Below are 24382 nucleotides of genomic sequence, written 5' to 3'. Positions count from 1 at the left end.
CTGGAACCGCGTGCGTTTTGGTTAGCAGCCGAGCTCTTAACCACTGCGCCACCAGGGCATTGATTGTAGTTACTGAAAAACAATGGAATAAAGCACAGAGGCGGAAACAGTTTAAGCACGGTAGGGATGTTTCCTCCCTGTGCTGTCAAGTTTATAAACATTTGAAATTTTAGAATCGCTTTAAACCCTTTCCTGAATTGGAAGTCGTTTTTCAGGCTGCGAAGTAACTAGCCCATCAGCTGAAATGTCCCATTTCTAAGGGAGCTGTTTCAACAGTCTGGTTGCGGGTCTTCGCAGCAGGGGACCGCAGACAGCTCCCGCAGGAGCCCGATGCTGCACGGCGGCTTCCCAACCTCGGCCGGGAGGCCTAGAAACCCCGGCGGGCCGCCCAGCAGAGCTTTCACGCATGCGCCCCCGGCGCAGCCTCTCCGGAGCTACCCGTCTCATTACGTCACTGCCAGCCTTGCTTGGGCGGCAACCGGCGGGAGTTTTTCAAAATGGGAGCGCGGAGGCGCTGCCCAGCCCTCGGAAGGTGTCTGGGAGACCTTTCGGTGGCTGTACCGTCGTCGCCTGGAGCGGCGGCCTAGAGAGCCGAGCCTGATGGGCGCCAAGACTGGCTGGCTGCTTGGAGCGCTGCCTCGAAGCGACTGCGTGAAGGGAGCTAATCCGGGGAGCACAGGCCGGGGCCTGGAAATATGGCGACCTGCATCGGGGAGAAGATCGAGGTAAAAAAAACTCGCCAGGCTGCCGCCGGGCGGGAGGGAGTCGGAGTAGCAAGACTCGAGACCGCTGCGGGAAGGCGTTCGGCCGACGCTAACGGCTGCGGGGCGGGCGCCGAGGTCCTTTGGGTGGGTCTCAACTGCTGGGGGCCCGGCCTTGGCCCTTGGGGCGGGCCCGGCTGTCTGGGGGCGGAGCGGCACTCCCCTCTGGGACGCGGGGGTAGCGGCGCAGGTGAGTCGCTCGCGGCCTCGCCCTCTGGCCCCAGCCCCGCGGCTTGGTGTCAGTGGTCCCGCCGGAGCTGCCGCGCTGGGGAAAGGCGAGGCTGTCTCCCCCTTCTCCAAGGGGGTGGCGGTTACCTCCGGCGGGCGCTGCGGCGGGATTCTGGCCCGGCCCTCGTCGCCTGGGGGTTGGCTGGAGGTGGGAGGAGGACGCTGAAGCTGCCCTGAGGTTGAGGTACCAGATCATTTATCTGTTCTATCTCAGCCCAGCTTAGAGGCTCGGGGAGTCCCGCAAGGAGGCAACATGCTTCCCACCCCAGGCACCTGTTCTATCGAGGTGTGATACCTGCTTGAATTTTGTCAGACTCCCCTTCTCGATCCATTTTATCTTTTCCCAGCCCCCTTCCCATCTTTTTTCCTTTCTACTCCTCTGAGTCATCACACATAATCTTTAATTTTAACTTTTAAGGATTTTAAAGTTGGAAATCTGCTCGGTAAGGGATCGTTTGCTGGTGTCTACAGAGCTCAGTCCATTCACACCGGTTTGGAAGTTGCAATCAAAATGGTAAGAATATATTAATCAACAACTCTCCTGTACTTTGCAAGTAACTGAAGATGTGTGCTGTTTGAGATGTCAGAAATTCCTTACCTATCAACTTTTTTTTTTTTATTATGGTTTGAAGAACTCATTGCTTAGGCAAAGAAGAACAGTCAAGTGCAGCAGTTGAGTTTAAGGACATCTCAGAAGAGCCTTAACCTTGATTAATTTAGTTATGTAGTGTGTAAGTGTTTTGTCTTCATTAATGTTAAGTTGACCTGCCGTCTGTTGTAATTATGTGTACAGGCAGTCCCAGCTTGGGAACGACTGACTTAGGTACAACCCATAGTTATGACCTAACCCCTGTAAAGCATATTATATTAAAAATTTGAGGGATGCATACAATGGTTAGTAACAACATATGGGTTCTACTTTTCAATATGCATCAAAACATTATTGTTATTATTTCTATATTAAATGTTTTAGTGTCACTGAAAGTGTTTCTTTAATGCTTTTTATGCATAGAAAGGTACACTATATACTGTATACCAAGACAAACATTTCACTAACGTTAGATACGAACTGTACCTAAGCATTTTAACCTACATACAAATTCGACTTAAAGACATACGTAGGAATGGAACTTGTTTGTAATCCTGGGACTGCCTGTACTTGGTGTAATTGGTAGAAACAAAGAACGAATAATAAGTAAGCATAAACTTGTGCATAGTTCTATACTATACATGGTAACAGAATTAATCCAAAATACTATTTTTAATTTTTAGAAGTCAGTCTAATAGGAGTAACATAAACATAAGCAAGTTGAGAATCATTTGTCTAAACCAGTCCGAAAGGGAGAGGAGGTTTTGTTTTAAAGTTCGGTTAAATTTGTTTTTTTCGTTGTTGTTGTTGTTCTTAGAGGTAGGATAGTTGTGCTGTTAAATTCTTTAAGTTGAAAGAGGGTATTATAATACACTGGGAAAACTTACTGAGTGTCCACTCTGTTAAGTACTACCGGATGCATGGAAAGATAAACAATAACTTGACCTCATAAAGAAGTAGATTAAAGTACTTGAGACTGACATTTTATTTTATTTATTTATTTATTGGAAACCCTGGTGGTGTAGTGGTTAAGAGTTCGGCTGCTAACCAAAAGGTTGGCAGTTCAGATCCACCAGGCGCTCCTTGGTAACCTTATCAGGCAACTCTACTCCGTTCTATAGGGTCACTATGAGTCGGAATCGACTCGATGACAACGGGGTTTTTTGGTTTTCATTGCTTATTTTTACTGTGCTTTAGATGAAAGTTTACAGCTCAAGTTAATTTCTCATTCACAAATTTATACACGTATTGTTTTGTGACATTAGTTGCAATCTAGTTAAATTAAAGTATATTTTTTCTTTTCAAGGTTGACTTTTTTAAAAATGATAATTACGGTGAAACCTGTGAGAGCCAGAGCTCGACGGGACTGCCTTGTTTTTCCAGGTTTCACAAGTTTTCCACCTTTGACAGGGTGCAGTCTTACCACTTTTCTGTTGTTCATTTTAGTGGAAAATATTTTAGTTTTCCTTCTCTGGCAGGTTTCTGCCTTACACAGGTTCCGGCTTTCACAGGTTTTACTGTATTATTACTTTCATCTTGATGAAAATCCTGTAAAAGAAGTATTCTTTCCATTTTACAGATTAGTTAACTGAGGCTTAGAGGAGTTAAGTTACTTGCCTAAGAACACATTTATTAAGTGGTGTATCCAGTACTTGGTATACTAGGCACCTCTGACAACAAAGTCCGTGTTTTTTTAATTATACCCTGATACTGCCCATCAGTTATCTACATTGATGCCACATCCATATTTTATAGTCTTAAGTGTTCTGGAGATACAAAGATAATGAGCAGGTCCCTAATTTCTTGGGACCTCATCTTCCCATCTGTAAAGTGGCTTCAGTAGATTGGTGCTTTTAAAACTTCTCTGTAGAACCTTTAAGCTCCACGAAACCTCTTCAGCATCAGAAAGGGTGAGAAAAGGGCGAGGGGGTTGTCAGAGGACCTAATCAGGTAGGACCCCACGTCTTCCACCTCTACTTCAAAGTTTTCTTTTTTCCGGTTTTATTCATTGGGATTCCAGGTAAGATTTTTTAATTAAAAAAATAGATAGATAAAATACATATAATTAAAAAATTGCATTTTAACTGTTTTTAAGTATATAATTCAGTGGCATTAATTATACTCAGTGTTGTGGAACCGTCACCACTATTTATTTCTAAAACGTTTTCTTCACCCCAAACAGAAACTCTACACCTCTCATCCCAGCCCCTGTTAACCCCTAATCTTTCTGTCTCTATACATTTGCCTATTCTAGACATTTCATGTAAGTGGGATACAGTGTTTGTCCTTTTGTGTCTGACTTATTTCACTTAGTATAATGTTTTCAGGATTCATCCATGTCTTAGCATGTATCAGAACTTCATTGCTCTTTTTTTGCCGAATAATATTCTCTCTCTCTCTCTCTGTGTATATATATATATACACACACACCACATTTTATTTATCTGTTCATCTGTTCATGGACACTTGGGTTGTTTCCACCTTTTGGCTATTATGAATAATGTTGCAAAGAACATTGATGTACAAGTATCTGTTTCAGTCCTTGCTTTCAAGTCTTGAGTATATACTTAGGAGTGGAATTACTGGAACATATGGTCAAAGTTGACTTTTGACACTTTACTTTTTAAAGTTTATCATCAATATTTAAACCCCTCATCTGTTATTTTTAGATCGATAAGAAAGCCATGTACAAAGCTGGAATGGTACAGAGAGTCCAAAATGAGGTGAAAATACATTGCCAATTGAAACATCCTTCTATCTTGGAGGTAAGGTGCACACTTTATAGAAGTTGCCAGGGAGACTGAATTTTTGTCTAATTTATTATGCCCTTTTACATTTCAGCTTTATAACTATTTTGAAGATAGCAATTATGTGTACCTGGTATTAGAAATGTGCCATAATGGAGAAATGAACAGGTATTTAAAGAACAGAATGAAACCCTTCTCAGAAAATGAAGGTAGGTTTTTTCTTTTTTTCTTTTTTTTTGGTAGTTATAAATTTGGCCCTTTAAATTGTAGTTTTGAAGAATGTACTATTGTGTAATCTTTAGGAAAACTGTTCAATTATTACTTCATGCTAGAAAAGGAGATTTTTCCACCCAGAATTACAAAAGCAGTTAATTCTTGCAAACAATTCAAGCAGTACAGAAGTAGAGTAAGAGGAGAAATTTGTTATCCTTCTATTATTCCTAAAACCACATGTTAAATTAAATCTTTGGTAGCAATTTAGTGTGCATCCTTTCACATCTAGAAGGAAGCTTTGTAGATGCTCTTGATGACTGTGAAGAACTTTTTAAATCAAGTACAAATAACAAAGCCATTTATTACAGAAAATATGAAATATATAAGTAGAGAAAGTAGTATAATGAGCTCCTATGAACCCATCACCCAGCTTTCAAAATTATTGACTTGTGGTCAAATTATTTTATCAGTACCCTTCTTGGAGCCCTGATGGCACAGTGGTTAATAGATCAGCTGCTAACCAAAAGATCAGCAGTTTGAATCTACCAGCCACTTCTTGGAAGCCCTGTGGGGCAGTTTTACTCTGTCCTGTAGGGTTGCTATGAGTTGGAATTGACTCGATGACAATGGGTTTGGTTTTGTTTTTTTAATACCCTTTTTATTCCCAGAGAATGCCCAGAGTATTTTGAAGCAAACCGTGGACATCATTTTATCTGTAAATATTACTATGTATTTTGAAAAGAAAAAGACTTTTAAAAACAGTATATCCACAAATTCATTATTACACCTAATAATTCTTTAATATCAAATATATAGTTTCAAAATCCTCCAATTTCTCATAAATAATTTTTTTACAGTTTGTGCAAAATCAAACAATGTCCATGCATTGTCACACAAATTATTGTTATCTTGCACTGCTAACTGAGCTTGCATGTAGGCTAAGAAAGGTGGTTGCTAGTGAGGCTTTATATGCATTTTAAATCTATATAACTCGTTTGGAAAACAATTTAGTCATATATATTAAGAGTTATGGAAACGTTCATGGCTTTTGACTAAAAAATTCCATTGTTGAAAATTTACTGTAAAGAAATAATACAAATTGGGGGGAGGGGGGGAGCCAGAGTCATGATTGATGATGATTACTGCACTTTTCATAATTCTTTATAATCCCAAAAAATTAGAAACAATTTAAATACCTAAGAATAAAAGAATTAGTAAATTATGGCATATCCTGTTGATGCAGCCATTACTAATTATGATGAGGACCATGATGAAACAGCATGGAGAATCCTTATGTGAAAAACAAAATTGAATGTAGATTATGAATTGAAAAAAAAAAACAAAACCCTGTTGCTGTCTAGTTGACTCCAACTCGTAGCGACCCTATAGGGCTGAGCAGAACTGCTCCATAGGGTTTCCAAGACTGTAATCTTTACAGAAGCAGATTGCACATCTTTCGTCTGTGGAGCAGCTGATGGGTTCATACTGCTAAACTTTTAGCTAGCAGCCAAGCGCTTAACCACTGCACCACCAGGGCTCCAGATTATAAACACAGTATGTAAAATAAAAAGTATGGAAAGAGAAAAGAGGAACTACCTGTTGCTATCAAGTTGATTCCAACTTACAGCAGCCCTATAGGACAGAGTAGGACTGCTGCATACGGTTTTCAAGGCTGTAATCTTTGCTGGTGGCTCAGTGGTTAAGAGATCGGCTGCTAACCAAAACGTCAGCAGTTTGAATCCACCAGCCGCTCCTTGGAAACCCTATGAAGCAGTTCTGCTGTGTCTCATAGGGTCGCTATGAGTCGGAATCAACTTGACGGCAACAGGTCTTTGGTGTTTTTCGTGTTTACAGAAGCAAACTGCTGCGTCTTTCTTCTGAGGAGCGGCTTGTTGGTTCAAACTGCCAACTTTTCTTTTCTGTTAGCGACCAAGTGCTTAACCACTGCTCCACCAGGGCTCCTACTCTATCAGCAGATTTTTAAAGCTATAGTAATTAAAATAGGTATAAGTAATAGAATGATGGAACAGAATAGAGGCCAGAAATTGATCTGTGTATAAATGGGAATTTCATATTTGATAAAGATAGCCATTTCAAGTCCATGGATGAAACTATTGAATGAATAGTGCTTGGCAAGTTGGCGTTATTTGGGAAAACATAAAACTAGTGTTGTTTTGTACAAAAGTGTGTCTACTTATTTATCAGATGGTGGCGCAGTGGTTAAGAGCTTGACTGCTAACCGAAAGGTCAGCAGTTCGAATCCACCAGCTACTCCTTGGAAACTCTATGGGGTAGTTCTACCCTGTCCTATAGGGTTGCTGTGAGTCAGAATGAACTTGATGACAACAGGTTTGGTTTTGGTTTTAGGTGCCAGTTGAAGGAGCCCTGGTGGCACTGTGGTTAAGTACTCGGCTGCTAACCAAAAGGTTAGTGGTTCGAACCCACCAGCTGTTTGTAGGAGAAAGATGTGGCAGTCTGCTTCTGTAACGATTACAGCCTTGGAAACCCCGTGGGGCAACTCTACTCTGTCCTATAGGGTTGCTATGAGTCGGAATCAACTCAAGGGCAGTGGGTTTAGTTGTTTGGTTTAAGTGCCAGTTGGAGTCTCTGGGTGGTGCAAATACTTAAGCGCTGTACTACTAGTGGAAAGGTTGGAGGTACGAACCCATCCAGAGGCTCATCGGAGGGCAGGCCTGACAATCTGCTTTCAAAAGGTCACAGCCTTTGGATAGCAGACACTTGTTAGTTTTGGTGATGGATGAGGCAGTACTGAATAAGGGTGAAGTCAGCACAACTTGACCAAGGTAAAAAATGACAGACACTAAGAAGTACGCAAGAATAAAAGACAATTTTAGTAAAAGCCACAACATATACAATTTTGCAACAACAGTAATAACCAAAAAGTGTGTGTGCTTACATAGGTAGATATGTATGTATATATGTATAGGTAAGCACATATGAATATACAAGTGTGCATGTATAGGTGTTTCTTTAGGCAAATGTATATACACGTTTGTGTGTGCTGCATATATACCAAAAAACCATTGCTGTGGAGTCATCAATTCTGACTCAGATACCCTATAGGACAGAGTAGAACTGCCCCATAGGGTTTCCACGGAGTGGCTGGTGGATTTGAACTGCTGACCTTTTGGTTAGCAGCCAAGCTCTTAACCACAGAACCACCAGGACTTCACTGTGTATACAGTCATATATAAAATAAAGCACATAGGGGGCACAGTTATGAATATATCCTAGACATAAGCACCTCTTGGGATTGGGTTATTGTGTTTGAGGGCTTTGGACCATAGTCTTGGGGGACAACTTGGTTAGTTAACATAACATAGCTCATAAACGTAATGTTCTACATCTTAGTTTAAGGAATAGCCTCTGGGGTCTTAAGCTTTTGTGAGTGGTTGTCCAAGATACAATTATTAGTCTCTACACATCTGGAGCAAAAGAGAAATAAGGAAACCAAAGACTCAAAGATAATAGTAGTCTGCAGGACTAATAGTCAACATGAACTATGGCCTCACCGACCTGACAGTGCCTGGCTACCACTACTGACTGTTCGAACCTGGGACATAATAGATGGTCCCGGATAGAACCGGAAAGAGATGTAGAACAAAACTCAGTTCCTAAAAAAGGCCAGACTTACTGGACCATTAGAGACAAACTATCACCCTGGGATACCCTTTAAACTTGGAACTCAAATCATTCCTGGAGGTCACCTATCAGCCAAAAGACAGAGTGGCTCATAAAATAAATAATATCACCCATGAGTACTATGCTCCTCTAAAGAATTATCTAAGTGAGACCTAATGGTTAACATTTACCCTGTACCAACGATGAGAAGGTAAGGGGGACAAGGAAGCTAAGTTAATGGAAATAATGAGAATGCTGACACATGTGAAAAGTGTAACTAATGTCACTGAATAATATGTATAGAAATTGTTAAATGAGAGCCTAATTTGCTATATAAATTTTCTCCAAAATCGCAATATAAAATCAAAAAAAAAAAAGGCACAGCCTTGAAAACCCTATGGATCACAATTCTGCTCTGACACATGGGGTCACCATGAGTCGGAATTGACTCTATGGCAACTACCAACAAGTGCCAGTTACCATGGCAAGTTCTAGGAATAAGTTATTATCTACACAGGTATCTCACTTTGTACCCTCCTAAAGTTTCTGTTAGTGGGAGAGATTCCCAGAAAATAAGTAGACAAGTGACATAGTTGCACATTCTAAGGGCTACAAAATAAATGAAAAAGAGTGAAATAATTGAGAAAAATCTATATAAGATAGTGTGAACAGGTAAAGCTTCTGAGGAGGTGACATGTAAACTGGGAGCGAAAGGGGAGAAAGAACGAGTCCTTGGCATGTGTAGAAGCCTTGAGGCACAAAAAGTGTGGCATACTCAGCTGAAGGAAGACCAGAGTGGCTGGAGCTTAGTGAGCAAGGGAGAATGCTACAGAGCTAGATTAGAGACATAAATAGGCATTAGAGTAGATCATGTTAAGGAATTTTTCCCCCATATACTTTTTACCTTTTTTTTTTTTTTTGTAAACTATAACATATATAAAGAAACAAAATAAGTTATTAAAATACCATCTAGGTCAAAAAATAGAACACTGCAGTGCCCCAGCAGCTCTCTATTTTAAAGGATTTCAGTTTTAACTGTGCCTTGGGAAACTTTTGTGAGTAATGATATTGTGTATAATTTATGTTTAAGAGGATTATTTTTGCTGTATGTGAAAATAGGAGGAGCAGTGAAAACAGGAAGACTTGTTAGGATCACTCAGAAATGAAGGTAGCTTGCACCAGGGTAGTGGCTGGACAAACGAAAAGAAGATATCGGATTCAGTATTTATTTTGAAATTAAAATTGAGTTGCCGAAGGAATAGACGTGATGTCTATGGAAAAGGAGGAATCAAGTATACTACCTAGGTTTCTAGATTGAGTAAATGAGTGATTGTGGTACTGCCATTGAATGAACTGGGGAGGTTTGGGGTAGCAGGTATGGTGGAGTTAAAAATTAAGAATCTGCTTAAGTCAAGTTAAATTTGAGCTGTATGAGACAGCTAAACGGAGATGTCAAGTACGCAGTTACATTTCTGAGTATGAAGTTCAGAAGAGAGATCTAGACTTCAAATTTACGAATCTCAAGCACAAACAGTATTTAAATCTATGTAACACAAGTATTAGAAGATAACATAGAAGATAGTGTCTGTAAGGTGTGGTAGAAAGGCCACCTTAAATAAGATAAATCTTAGGAAAGCTATAAGGGAAAAGAATTACCATTTTCATTTAATGAAAGTTAAAAAATTGTAAATGACAAAAGATATGGTCAACAAAGTTAAAAGACAAAAAATAGGAAGAAAATATTTGCAAGATATATAACTGGCAGATTATTGTTAAAAACATGTAATGTGTACATAAAAAGAAAAAGATAATCGAACAGAAAAATGGACAGGGAATATGAGGAGACTGTTTACAGAAAACAAAGTAAAAATGGCCAATAAACATGAAAAAATGCTCATAATTAGTAGTAATCATGGAATGCTGACTAAAATAATGAGGTACCATTTCTTTACTCATTGAATTGAGACTACCTAATGTTAATAAGGGCGTACCTGAAAAATACAGCCTTTTAGAGGGCAATTTGGCAAGGTATGAAAATACTAAATGTTCATATCCTTCAATCCAGTGATTCTGTTTCTTGATATACCATAAGACAACGCCCCACACATATGTACTAGAAAACAAGCATGTACAAGGATGTTTACTGCTATATTTTTGTAATCTTAAAATATAAAAAATGATGCAAGTGTTCAGCAATTAAATAAAATGGTCTGTGTGTACTGACATAGAAATAGCTCCAAGAAATATTGTAAAGTAGGAAAAAGTTATGCAACTATATATTTTTCATATGAGTTTTATATTTAAAGGGCATTTATTGCATTGTATTTCTGTAGATTTAAATGTATGTAAGCACATGGAAGAAAAGTATAAAAGGATACATAGAACTGGTAATGATTACTTTTTGGGGGGATTGGGAGTCATCAAACTTTAGCTTAATTGCTGTGGATTTCTGGTTACCCTAGTTACCCTAGCCACTCCAGTTGCTAATAGAATTAAACTTCCCCTGACTGTATATTGAAAATTCATCTGCTAGAAAGTGAAAGATTAAGAGAGGATCCTAGTCTTATTAAAGGGAATTAGAGAAAATTATGAAATTACCAGAGTAGTATTTTGGTTGATAAAACTAAGCTGCAAGCCAGCGTTCAGATATAATACTCTGGCTTGTGTACTCTGGGTTTCCTCATGTATTCTAAGTACTGAATCTCCCAGATTTTTTCAATGGCAACTTTTATTTTTTGTATCGTGACAGCTCGACACTTCATGCACCAGATCATCACAGGAATGTTGTATCTTCATTCTCATGGTATATTACATCGGGACCTCACACTTTCTAACCTCTTACTAACACGGAATATGAACATCAAGATCGCTGATTTTGGTCTGGCGACTCAGTTGAAAATGCCACATGAAAAGCATTATACATTATGTGGGACTCCTAATTACATTTCACCTGAAATTGCAACTCGGAGTGCACATGGACTTGAATCCGACGTTTGGTCCTTGGGCTGTATGTTTTATACCCTGCTTATCGGGAGACCACCTTTTGACACTGATACAGTCAAGAACACGTTAAATAAAGTAGTACTGGCAGATTATGAAATGCCGACTTTTTTGTCAAGAGAGGCCAAGGACCTTATTCACCAGTTACTTCGTAGAAATCCAGCAGATCGATTAAGTTTGTCTTCAGTATTGGACCATCCTTTTATGTCCCGAAATTCTTCAACAAAAAGTAAAGATTTGGGAACTGTAGAAGACTCAATTGATAGTGGACATGCCACAATTTCTACTGCAATTACAGCTTCTTCCAGTACCAGTATAAGTGGTAGTTTATTTGATAGGAGAAGACTTTTGATTGGTCAGCCACTCCCAAATAAAATGACTGTATTTCCAAAGAATAAAAATTCAAATGATTTTTCTTCTTTAGGAGATGGAAGTAGTTTTTATACTCAGTGGGGAAATCAAGAACAAGAAACTATGAATAGTGGAAGGGGGAGAATAATCCAAGATGCAGAAGAAAGGCCACATTCTCGATACCTTCGTAGAGCCCACTCCTCTGATAGATCAGACACTTCTAACAGTCAATCTCGAGCAAAAACATACACAATGGAACGATGTCACTCAGCAGAAATGCTTTCAAAATCTAAAAGATCAGGAGTAGATGAAAATGAAGAGAGAAACTCACCTACAAACAGCAATGTCAATATTTTTCATTTTAAAGAAAAGACATCCAATACTTCTGGATCTTTTGAAAGACCTGACAACGATCAAGCGCTGTAAGAATAATTCTAACGAAAGCGTTTTAATTTTTGGCAAACATTCTGTTAGCACAAATGTAAAGTTTAACTAAGGGCAGTTACCAGGGCAATGAATGCCTTTTTTCTAATACTCTCAGATGCTCCTGAGGTAATTCTCAACTATGATTCCCATTTCTTACTGAGAATCTAAATGATGATTTTCAATTGTGGTTGAAAATCTCTTTTAAACATACGTGTATGTGTTCACAGCATGTGTAATACTTGGAAATTTTAAGTTTCCTTGCATACATGTAAAGAGAGAGAAAGAAAAGCTGAGCCTGACTATTAATCATACAAGTGTTCTAGAATTTTCAGTTGTTTAAATCAGAAGAAAGAAATCTCCCTTTTCTAATATTTTTATTTTTAAAATTTACCTGATGATTTTTCATTAATTTGTGGGAATTTATTTTTTTGCATGTTTAGCTCCAATCATCTTTGTCCAAGAAAAGCTCCTTTTCCGTTTTCAGACCAGATATCTCAGACTGAAATGGTACAGCAGTGGTTTGGGAATATGCAACTAAATGGTGAGTTTTTAATAGAGTATTTTAGTCAAAAATTAGTGACTTGGACAGTTACCAAGCATTGCAGTTTTCTTAAGAAAATAACGTGTTTTCAATGAAGATATAATAGCAATAATCATTAACATATTTTGAATATTTACTGTAAGTCAGCCACTGTTCTTAATGCTTAAATATATTATTAACTTATTAAATTTTCACAAAAAACGTGTGGAAGATACTATCATTATCCCCATTTTTACAGATGAGGAAATATTGGTACCAAAACCAAAAAACCAAACCCGTTGCCATCGAGTCAGTTCTGACTCATAGTGACCCTATAGGACAGAGTAGAACTGCCCCCTTAGAGTTTCCATGGAGCACCTGGTGGATTCGATCTGCCAAGCCTTTTGATTAGCAGCCGTAGCACTTAACCATTACGCCACCAGGGTTTCCACATATTGGTACACAGAGCTTAATTTGCCCAAGCTGCACAGATGAGCCAGGATTCCAACCCAAGCGATCTGACTCAGGCTTTATTCTTAAACTCTGTTCTTGCATCCTCTCTGTAATAAACACCTATTCACAATACCTATAAACAATTGAAAGATGCTTGTAGAAGCTGATATGGACATCATGGTTTATTAATGGGACCTCACATATGCTAAATTATACTGCTACTAAAACAGCTGTCATCTAAGTCGTTTTATTTATGGATATAGAGTTTGAAGATTAAACATTTCTCATTAATGAGCATGTAGATTCACAGAAGGTGTGCTGAAAAATAATGAGGGAAAAAGGGAGAGAAAATAAAAAAGCATATGGGGAGGAGGAGATCATTTTTTTTTACTAAGTATTGTATTACCTCGTAGACAATGACTGTATAATATGACTGTAATTTAAGCAGAGAGTTGTTATGTCATCTCAAGAGTCTGTTCTTGTTTTCTTTTTAATATGTATTATTTTCAGGAGCCCAGAAGGGAATTAATCTTTCATATGTAGTTGTTGGGGTTGATAATTTATTTTTTTAAACTATAAAACTGCCATGGAATTAATCTTGCACTTAACCTTCTGTTATGTTTACAGATACTCTTATTTGGTGACATGGAGGTGTCTGAGATGGAAAGATATCTTTGTTTATAATAATCTAGTCTGCTACAACTTAAAAGTATACTTTTTGACATAAAGTATTTTTAATCATAATGAGAGTAAAAACACTAAAAAGTCATTTAAGGAAAAAAACTGTAATACAAATTTTATCATTTGAAAAGTTGTATTAGATTACATAATCATTTTAAGAGCTTTAAAAAAGATGTTCCCATGTGAACTCTAAATCATATAAACTATAAATTGGTAAAATTCAATTGGTTAAATTTTAGTAAGAAGAATTTTTTTAAATGTGGGTACAATTAGATTTGTAATGTTAAATATTAATAATACTAAAGCTATTTCATATGTTACAGTCTTTTTGCTTTTAGTCGCATATTTCCTAAGTAAAGGTCGCATAGACAGTCCTTACCGTAAAGATAGTAAATTTACATATTTTTCACATGTAGAATGATTACTTGGGAATTCCTCTCAAATCTGTTTTTGTTGGACCATTGGTAACTGCTTGTTTTAGAGTTAGTAGCTAATCCTAGGGTTACTAGTTTTTGCCTTAATTGAAAAAATAATATTATATTTATATCTTTCTTTCTTAGTCTTAAGAATATTAAAGGTATTCCTTCTAGATATGAGTTTAAAATGACACTATTAAGGTCACTTTTATTATATCTCAGACTGCTTATTTGTTAGAAAAATTATGAGCTCCTTTTTTTTTTTTAAACTAGATTTCTTTTGTTCCTTAAAAAAACTATTATACCAGCTTGTCATTGTTTTGTTTAGACTTGGCTCTTTATTCACTAAATTGCTTTATTGTATGTATATTATAGCTCATTTAAGAGAACCTGGTGAACATCATGGCATTAGTCCAAACAGAGATTTCCAGGGCCATCCAGATTTGCAGAAGGACACATCAAGAAATACCTGGACTGATAAAAGAGCCAGAAAGAACCCTGATGCATCTGATAATGCGCATTCTATAAAACAGCCGAATCCCATGAAATACATGCCTGCACCTCACAGTAAACCAGAGATAATTCAACAAGGGTCTGTTTTTGGCTATGATCCTCTTTCTGAACAAAGCAAGACTATGACTATGGAGCCACCATCAGGTTATCAGAAACAGACATTGCGAAGTGTTACATCTCCTTTGACTGCTCACAGGTTAAAGCCAATCAGACAGAAAACCAAAAAGGCTGTGGTATGCCTGTTATTTTTTTAAGTTATTATATGACATTTTTGTTTAGAATATGGTTTTTAGTATCAAACATAGTGGGTTTTGTTCCCTATAATGTCCCTATACTTTGGGGTGTGACCATGATGAACTCATTGAAAGAGAAAAGAAACGGTATGTATGGGAAAATAGCTCTTGTTTCCCTCTGACTACTTTAAGAATGGTGAACTGATACTGTTTTGAATTTTAAATTATTGATAACAAAATACATATATTAAAATATTAGCTATAGTGTTAAATATTTTATTCATAATTCCAATCACCAAATTAATATTATCCCTTTGCTTTTGTTTTTGCTGACTTAACAATCTAGTCTCAAATCAAAAACGTAAACTAAAGACTATAATTTTTATTTTTTTAATCTGAAAATTAACTTTAAAGGAAGGGAGTATGCATAAAATTAAGTTTAAAGTTTTTAAAAAATGTGTATTTATTGGGAATGGTGTTTGTTGTTTTTTTAATTTTCTATCTTCATCCTGTTTGTCCTTTGTTTTCTGTTTCACCAGTCTTGCTTTGTTTGTCTTGCTGTTGTCTTTTCAAAGTCCTTATTCTCCACCCTACCTTCTGCTTTCATTCTGCTCATTAGTTATCATTTCACCTGTCATTATCCAGTCCTACCTTTGCTCCTTATGGTTCACAGGTGTGCTCAGATAGACCTCTGGTCCAGGCTGTCGCACCTGGTGAAGCAGCTATTTGATTTCTGACTTTAATTTTTGTGCCTGCCATGGTTAAGTACTTTTTTCTTAAGTATGCCAGGGCTGTTCTAGTAAATAAGAGAACTGTTACTGATGGTAGTTTTGTTTTTTAGGTGAGCATACTTGATTCAGAGGAGGTGTGTGTGGAGCTTCTAAAGGAGTATACATCTCAAGAATATGTGAAAGAAGTTCTTCAAATATCTAGTGATGGAAATACGGTAATGTGGATCTACTTCATTATCTTGCAGCTTCAATCATCACCTAAGTATTTAGCATTCCAATTCATTCTACAATGATACCCTTAAAAAAGTTTTTTAAATCGGTTCTCCTGATACGATATTATCTCTGGAATTCAAAAACTTAAATAACATATTAAACATATTTAAATTAGTGTAGTTTTAAAAATAGTAACTAGTAACAATCTAAACTTTTGGCTTATGTTTAAAATGACTAAAAAATTACTTTTATGAATATGCAATATTTTTTAATAAAATAATATTCAATATTACACTTAAACTTCATATTTTTTAATAATGAAACATAGTGTTCTAACTTAATGGTGTATAATTAGAGTTCTTAAATTTTTTTCGGGCAGATCACTGTTTATTATCCACAGGATGGAAGAGGTTTTCCTCTTGCTGATAGACCACCCTCACCTACTGATAACGTCAGTAGGTACAGCTTTGACAATTTGCCAGGTATGTAAGCTTTCCAGGGAATAAATTTAGATAAGGCACTTTTATAGACATAAGCTGTGTATACATGAATATGATAGGTTGTAAATGTCTTGGCTTCGTTCAGGCTGCAGGTCATATTCAGGTACTTTATGTCTGATAAGATGTGGTGTACTGTATTAATCCAGTGTTTATCATTCATATTTTGTGTTGTGATGATACTTCCACTAATTCAAGTAAAAACTAACTCTTAAAATATTGATCATATAGCACAGATATAATTTGTGTACTTGTGTAATTACTAATTTTAACCATGCTAAAATATTTAACATGAAGTATCTAGTTTTTGACTTTTGCAATCATTGCTGTGCTGCCTAAACGATCATTTGTAATGTGGTTAACCAGATTTGACTCAGTTTTTAACTCAGTTTTATGGATTGGGGAAATAAGTACTGAATAATAAGACTTCTCTGAGGTAAATTACAGAAATAAACAAAAAAGTATCTGATCTAACCCTGTTAGAAATCAAATCTGTTAGATAAGAATATTAAATACTGTAAATGATCATAGTTACAGGGAACAGCAACATTTATTTTTGTATATTAGGACTATAAAACTCTATGCTTTACTAACATAAAAAGAGCTGCTTTTCTTTTCCTAAAAGTCATTTGGTTCTGAAAAGGTAGAAATCTTTTCAGTAAAGATCTATTAAAACTTCCCTGGAATCATTACCTTACTTATAGATACAGTCAGTGATTCAAAGAAGGAGATTTTTAAAATAATCATGATACTAGTCATTGGATGTTTTTAATAATATATTTCTTGGGATTTTATTATGCTGTCTTTAGTTTTCATCGAAATGAATAGACGTGTCTCCAAAATATTTTTATTTTGGTAATGGGATTACAAACCTATGAATTTGAATGTTTGAGGACAAGTAGAAATAAATATTAAACTTTTATGGAATGTATACGTGAAGTCAACAATTTCTTCCTTATATTAGCTAACAGATATGTATATATTTTGTATTTGTCCCTCTAGAAAAATACTGGAAAAAATATCAGTATGCTTCCAGATTTGTACAGCTTGTAAGATCTAAATCTCCCAAAATCACTTACTTCACAAAATATGCTAAATGCATTTTGATGGAGAATTCCCCTGGTGCTGATTTTGAGGTTTGGTTTTATGATGGTATGTACCATCTAGGAGTGGTATTTTTTTTTTCTCTTTAGTTTGTAATTTAGTAGTTGTGTTTTATTTTTTTAATTTAACGTAGCAAGTCTGTAATATAAGTAACTTTACATATTATGTAGTATAGTATACTATTTATCAAATCATATTAACTAAAATTTGTATATTATATATATTTTCCTGAAAACAATTTATCCTATAGTATGTATATTAGTCCTTTTTCCCAATTTGGCTCCAGTTTAATAGCATCCAGATTGATTGTATAAAATCACACGAAATAAATAATATCCTACTTCTTATTTGAAACTCAAATGGACATAGGCCAAGCTACGAAAATTATAAATGTGGCAAAAGAATAAGATTAACCTTATTTTCTAAATGTATTCTATACAAATGATTAACGTTTTAATCTGTAAAGCTTCCTACTTTAAGGAACACAGCACACACAGTGCACGTATCACTTAAAGCTATTGTTTTGTTTTTTTATGAGAGCAGTGATTTTTTTTAAATGTCATAAAAAGTGTCATACTAATGCCAGATATATGTAGGAAAGAAAAATGGATGGCCTATATTTATTGAATACTTCGAGAAGCTTATTTTATTATTAGTCAATAAATGAATATAAATGGTACCTTCATCTAGGAGCCATAATGGTATGATAATGAATATAAATACAGGAATATTTAAAGAAATGATAAAAGAATAGTTTCCTGCTTATGTTTTAGGAGCAAAAATACACAAAACAGAAGATTTAATTCACGTGATTGAAAAGACTGGGAAATCTTACACCTTAAAAGGTGAAAGTGAAGTTAATAGCTTGAAAGAGAAAATCAAAGTGTATATGGACCATGCTAATGAGGTACGTTATCTACATGTAGTATATTTTTTCATACAGATTAATAGTGATTTTAAATGACACAGGTGAAATAATGATGGAAAGCACTCTTCTTTTGAAATAGGGGCATCGTATCTGTTTAGCACTGGAATCTGTAATTTCAGAAGAGGAAAATAAAAGTGGAAGTGCTCCCTTTTTCCCAATAATTATAGGAAGGTAAATGTTTGAAAAATTTTTAAAATATGGCTGAATTTTTTAGGATATGTTAAAAAAAGACTTGCTGTTTTTTGTTGTAAATTTTTTTTAGTTTTCTGTGAATTGATAACTTCAAGGGACATATTTGAACATTTCTTTCTCCTTCAGAAAACCTGGCAGTACTAGTTCACCTAAGTGCTTATCACCTTCTCCTGTGGATCCAGATTACCCAGTCAGAGATACACCATCTTTGAATACAATGATCATGAATAGTGCTACTTCTCTAAAACAGGCACCAATACTTAATCCTTCTGTAAGTAAATATATGAAACTTTTGTACTGTAAACCTTCAATGATTGCCTAATGCCCTTGATATGAAATTAAAACTCCTTACTACGACCTTACTGTTACCTACCTACTTTTCCAGCCTCATCCTGAGCCACTTTACCCCACACTTTCTATACTTGCACTTCAAAGGCCTTCTTTTAATTCTTTGAACCAGGGCTTCGAACAGGTTCTGCCCAGTTCAGTCATGGCCGAGGAAGTGTCACTGGAACAGACTTGAATTCTTAAAGTTAGGTGAACTGGAAAGATAGCCAGGATGGGAAAAATTACGGCTGGAAACCCTGCTAGAAGCTTAATCTCCCTCTTAAAGAACAAGGGGGGTCCTGGTGGCGCAGTGATTAAGCATTTGGCTGCTAACCAAAAGGTCAGCAGTTCATATCCACCAGCCACTACTTGGAAACCCTAGGGGGCAGTTCTACTGTGTCCTATTTGGTCACTATGAGTCAGAATCAACTTGATGGCAATGGGTTTGTTTTTGGTTTTTTAGAGAACATGGACAGCGTATGCACTGCATAGCAACCAAATCTCTTCCCTGCAAATTCTGAACACAGTCCAAAGCAGCACTGCCCAGCTCAAAGATGGCGGCTCCCCACTCAAAGATGGTGGCCAGGCGGGCCACTTTGAATGTGTGTCACTCTACAGTCCTACTAATAATCCAGTCTCATGCATCAGGCTCCTGAAGGGGTTCACTACGCCTCTTCTGAGTCTCCCATTCCAGGGCTTCAACCCATAATTTTTCCCCTTCTGGGTGCCATGCCGAATCTGCCAAATTGTAAAACTTCCGGTCTGTTCCAGTTTTGCTTTGTGGGCCATAACTGAACCAGTTCAAAGCCCTGCTTTGAACATGTCAAACTCTGTCTTTTCACGTGCTATACACTTGTCCTGGAACCCTTTTACCCAATTTGTTAACTTCATATGACTTATTCTTTCTCATCCTTCAGGCCTCTGGTTTTATTTATTTACTTAATAATACGTTATTATGTTTTTGATGAAAATTTACACAGCAGATTAGGTTCCCATTTGACAGTTTCTCACAAATTGTTCAGTGCTTTTAGTTACATTTTTCACAGGGTATCAACATTCTCTTTAATTGTGTTCTGGTTGTTCCATTTCCAGTGCTCTGTAGTTTCCCTGCCACCTTAGCTTCTCATCTTTGCTTTAGAGTAATTGTTGACCTTTTTCTCTCATATAGATGGTTGTTTAATGAAGCACCATACTCAGGGTAATATCCGTTATTTTATGTGTCAATCTGTTATTTTGCTAAAAGATACCCTCAGGGATAGTTTTGGTTCATAGTTTTAAGAGTATCTCCAGGCAGTAGTCTCAAGGAGTTCTCTAGTCTCAACTGGTCCACTAAGTGGACTTTTTAAGAATTTGACTTCTGTTCTGCATTTTTCTCCCGTTCTATCAGGGTCCATCGATTGTCGCCCTGATTAGAATGGTCAGTAGTGGTAGCCGGGAACCATCTAGTTCTTCTGGTCTCAGGGTAGATGTTCAGATCTCAGTTTAAATGTTATTTCATTGACACCTAACCCTTTGGGAGAAAACTAAATATATTGTTTTAACTAGTAAGCATCATAAACTTTGTAAATATCTGTTATAGACACATGGTTAAATAAACTGTTTATATTTTTACTGAAAGAACTCATGGTAGTGATGGCTAATGAAGACTATTTAGCAATATAGAAAAATGTAACTTTAAAGAAATAGATGTGTGTGTGTATTCACACACATACATACGTACTGCGATTGCAGCTATGAAAAAACTATGCCTTGGGGGAAAAAGATGAAAGAAATAAAATGAAAACTGATTGTGTGATTCTGTTTTTCTTTTCTTTATTTTTCTGGTTTTCAATAATGTGGTTATATTTTACATTTAAAATTTTTGTTTTAAAAAAATACTCCTTAAGCTAATGAAAATTGTTTTCTACTTTTGCTGAAGTTGGTTTATAAAAATGCTGAGGATTAATTTCTTTCTATCCTTTACTATTTGTAGATGGTTACAAATGAAGAACTTGGCCTTACAGCTACAGCTTCTAGAACAAACATCTCTTCCAGTAGCCTAAAAGATTGTCTTCCTCAATCGGCACAGCTTTTGAAATCTGTTTTTGTGAAAAATGTTGGTTGGGCTACACAGGTGAGAAGTTTCTAGGAAAGTGAATTTTCTCATTATGAATTTCTTTTGTTTTCCACAGTAATTAGACAATTACCAAAAAATAGAAATTGTTTTCAAAATTTCTATTTACAAGAAAATGTTTACACCATTGTTTATATTGGTTATATCATTAAACATTTTAACGTATTTTTTTTTACACACTTGGAAAATTCTAGATATTGGTGATAACAGATTGCTTGATAGGGCTTAAACCAATACCAACCCCATTGCCTTCAAGTCGATTCTGGATCATAGCAACCCTGTAGGACAGAATAGAACTGCCCTATAGGCATTCCAAGGCTGTAATGTTTACAGAAGCAGACCGGCTACATCTTTCTCCCACAGAACGGCTTGTGGGTTCAAACTGCCCACCTTTAGGTTAGCAGCTGAGCACTTAGCCACTGTACCACCAGGGCTTCTCTGATAGGGCTTAGATGTCCTCATTTTGTGATTTTTGTTGTTTAAAGTCCAGGTCATAATAATGGCTAATTGTAACGAATGGAGAACAATGTCAGGCACATTTTAAGTTTAAAAAACTACTTATAATACATATTACTAGAGTAACTTATTTTGGTAGGAAAGGATTTGTTATATTTACAAGTTAAGACCACCTCAAGTTTGAAACTTACAGAATTGTATGTAGATGTGAATACATACCATGTTTTTCACATACATTGTCTCATTTATTCCCCCAAATAACAGTAAAGTTGATGCTGTTTTCTTTAATACGGCTCATAATAGTTGATTGACTTGCACAACCCTACAGTCTGGTCAATTGGCAGTCTGAATGTAAACCCGAGTCTGCTGATTCCAGTGTCCATGTGTTTTTCACTGTACTGTGCCTCCTTGTTTTGAATGACACATTCTAAATATCAGCGTTAAGGGAACCAGTTTCAAAGGCTAAGATGTAAAGTTCTCAGGTTTGGGAGAAATTCTGTAGTCTAAGGATGGAGAACAGAGTGAAATCCTGTTTGAAGAAGGTGTTGCTGTTATTTCCTAAATCTCTTCTTGGCAAGAAGTAGTATGGGAAAAAACTAAAAGATGAGTCAGATGTCCTAATGGAAATTAATGGGAAACAGGATTCACTCAGAAGATTTTTAATATTATAGTGCGCTAGCTATTAAATGAATAATCTGAAAAAGAATATGAATATTCTAAATGCTACTAATCATCATAGCCCCAAATTTGTAGCCACCTGAGAAGGGTTTTTTTTTTAAACTATGTTAAACAAGGGTACCTTTTAAGAACCTGAAATCCTCTACTGTGATTTTGCATGCATATTATTATATAGCAATTTTGCATACTTAATTTTACATTCTTATTCTTCTTCTAGTTAACTAGTGGAGCGGTGTGGGTTCAGTTTAATGATGGATCCCAGTTGGTTGTGCGGGCAGGAGTGTCTTCTATCAGTTATACATCACCAAATGGGCAAACAACTAGGTGAGTCCTTAAAATGCTGGTGAGATTCGGTCCTTTGGTATAATTTTGTTTTCTATATATGTTGAAATAAATGATTTAATAAAGTTACTGTTTTCATTCTGACAATGTTCATATTATTCTTCATGTAGTTATTTTTATCAGCTTATGTAGTCTTTTTTTAATGTATATTTTGACTATCTACATTCATGCAGGGTCAGTGGTATGGCTCATCCATTCCAAGTGGCTAGATTGCATGTAGTCTTATCACTCCATAGCCTAAATAGACTGGGGATATGACCCCTTTACCAAGGTGATGGACTTCTAAGTTCAAAGTAATATGCCTAAAAGGTTTACTTAAAAGAACTTAGAAATGAGGAATCTTTGTTTTCAGAGGTAACCTGATTATTTTCCCAAATAACAGACTATATCCCCTGATCTAATATAAAGTGATTAATGTTTGAAAGACTTTTTTGAATGTACATATTCATTGTATATGAAAATGTGTGCCAGGCACCATGCTAAACATGAGGAACCTGGCAACAGGAATAAACAGTAGTTTGGTTTCCAAATTTGAGTCCATAACTTTGTAAGAGAAGTAGAATGCTGATGATAGCAAGACCAGCATGCTACTTGGTGAGAAGTGCTCACTGTAGAGGAAACGCTTGGCAGATCGAATTTGTGGGTAGCTAGAAATTGCTTCTTTTGTTAAATATGTATATATGCAGTGCAATTACTTAAAGAACTGTTCTTCTAGTGAGAGGCTTTGTTAAAAGCTCTTTTAAGTGCTCCACAAAATGGAAGGATGCAAATGTAAAATGAGTAGAACTCGTGTTCTGAGGATAAATGTTCAAATTTTATTTGGCCTGGTCGTTTGAAAATTGTTAACATTTTAATAAAAATGTATTCACAATATGTTTAGCTTAGTATTTTCTTTAGAATTAGGGCCTTTGATTTAATGAGGAATCTAGATTTTCAGCTTTACGTAGAAATTATAAAGCCAGTTCAAGTTTTTATATATAATTTTATTTTTATTATTTAAATGCATTTAGAAATGTGTCTATTTTAACAGGAAACAAGTTGGGTATGCTTAATTTGATTTAGATGTCTATTCTAGTAATTTTGTTTAATTTTTCTGAAGTATCTCTTGTCATTGAAGAATTACTGAAAAGTATGATGTACCGTTTGGTACTCTCGTAAGAACCAAGTGATTAAGTTGTTTATGGATTTTTCTTTTGCTTCACTTAGGTACGGAGAAAATGAAAAATTACCAGAATACATCAAACAGAAATTACAATGTCTGTCTTCCATTCTTCTGATGTTTTCTAATCCAACTCCTAGTTTTTGTTGATTAAAACTCCATTTAGATATATATGTTTAATAAATAACTTTATTGGCTTTCAAGTAAAGTGACTTTTTATTTAATAACTGCTTCAGAAAGCCTTTCTATGAAAAAGAATTTTAATCTGTACCATAATAGATGTATTTAAACCAGAGAACAAAACAGAATGAAACCTGAGTCACTTATAAAATGTAGTGGTCACAGAGTAAAATAGATTGGAAACCTAACTTTGCTCTTAGAACATGCCCCCAAACTTATGTTCATATATTTGTATTGACCAGTCTTTTAAATGCAAAATATAAATGATGTGTGGTATATCTGTGGTTTTATGGTTTTCCCTACTTCTCAGACATGTTGAGAATCATGGACAAAACATGCTGGAGTTTTTGAATTTTTGAACATGTAAAATATGTATTTATGTTACAAGTAACATATGTAAAAATGTATATTTGTTTTATATTTATTTTTGTAGCACAAGTTTTTCATGACATACTTCTGCAAATGCATTTTATAAAAAAAAATAAATGCAGTGATAAGTTACTTTATCTTTTGGTTTATTTAATTAATTCCTTTTTAAAGTAAGTCCCTAATAAACTCATTTTTATATTTTACTGCCTGTGTGTATAGGAGGACAAATTAAATTTTAAAATTTAAATTTGCAAATGGTAAATACATTGTTTTTCTGCCCTTATCTGGAAATATCTATATATTTAATGATACTTACACAT

At 36.0% G+C, this 24382-nt stretch overlaps 1 protein-coding gene across 4 annotated transcripts; it reads left to right on the top strand.

Annotated features, from left to right (window-relative positions):
• Window positions 1-421: 421 nt before the first annotated feature.
• PLK4 (polo like kinase 4) lies at window positions 422-24382 on the top strand. 4 transcript variants are annotated; one of them, XM_023743159.1, is made up of 17 exons: window positions 702-725; window positions 1408-1503; window positions 1622-1720; window positions 4248-4343; window positions 4420-4534; window positions 10930-11953; window positions 12398-12498; window positions 14403-14773; window positions 15615-15719; window positions 16097-16199; window positions 17217-17366; window positions 18092-18225; window positions 18326-18417; window positions 18565-18709; window positions 20738-20878; window positions 22230-22336; window positions 23561-23772. In XM_023743159.1, exons 4-17 carry the CDS (start codon window positions 4263-4265, stop codon window positions 23661-23663), a joined length of 2772 nt encoding a protein of 923 aa, XP_023598927.1. In that variant the 5' UTR covers window positions 702-725; window positions 1408-1503; window positions 1622-1720; window positions 4248-4262; the 3' UTR covers window positions 23664-23772. The 4 variants fall into 4 exon arrangements, with proteins under 4 accessions (XP_004389334.1, XP_023598928.1, XP_023598927.1 ...); XM_004389277.2 differs by lacking the exon at window positions 1622-1720 and having other exon boundaries at window positions 422-725; window positions 23561-24382; XM_023743158.1 differs by lacking the exon at window positions 702-725 and having other exon boundaries at window positions 1203-1503.

The sequence above is a fragment of the Trichechus manatus genome, unplaced genomic scaffold, assembly GCF_000243295.1.
Source record: "Trichechus manatus latirostris isolate Lorelei unplaced genomic scaffold, TriManLat1.0 scaffold00239, whole genome shotgun sequence".
Lineage (NCBI taxonomy): Eukaryota > Metazoa > Chordata > Mammalia > Sirenia > Trichechidae > Trichechus > Trichechus manatus.
This window is presented reverse-complemented; position numbering and strand designations above follow the sequence as displayed.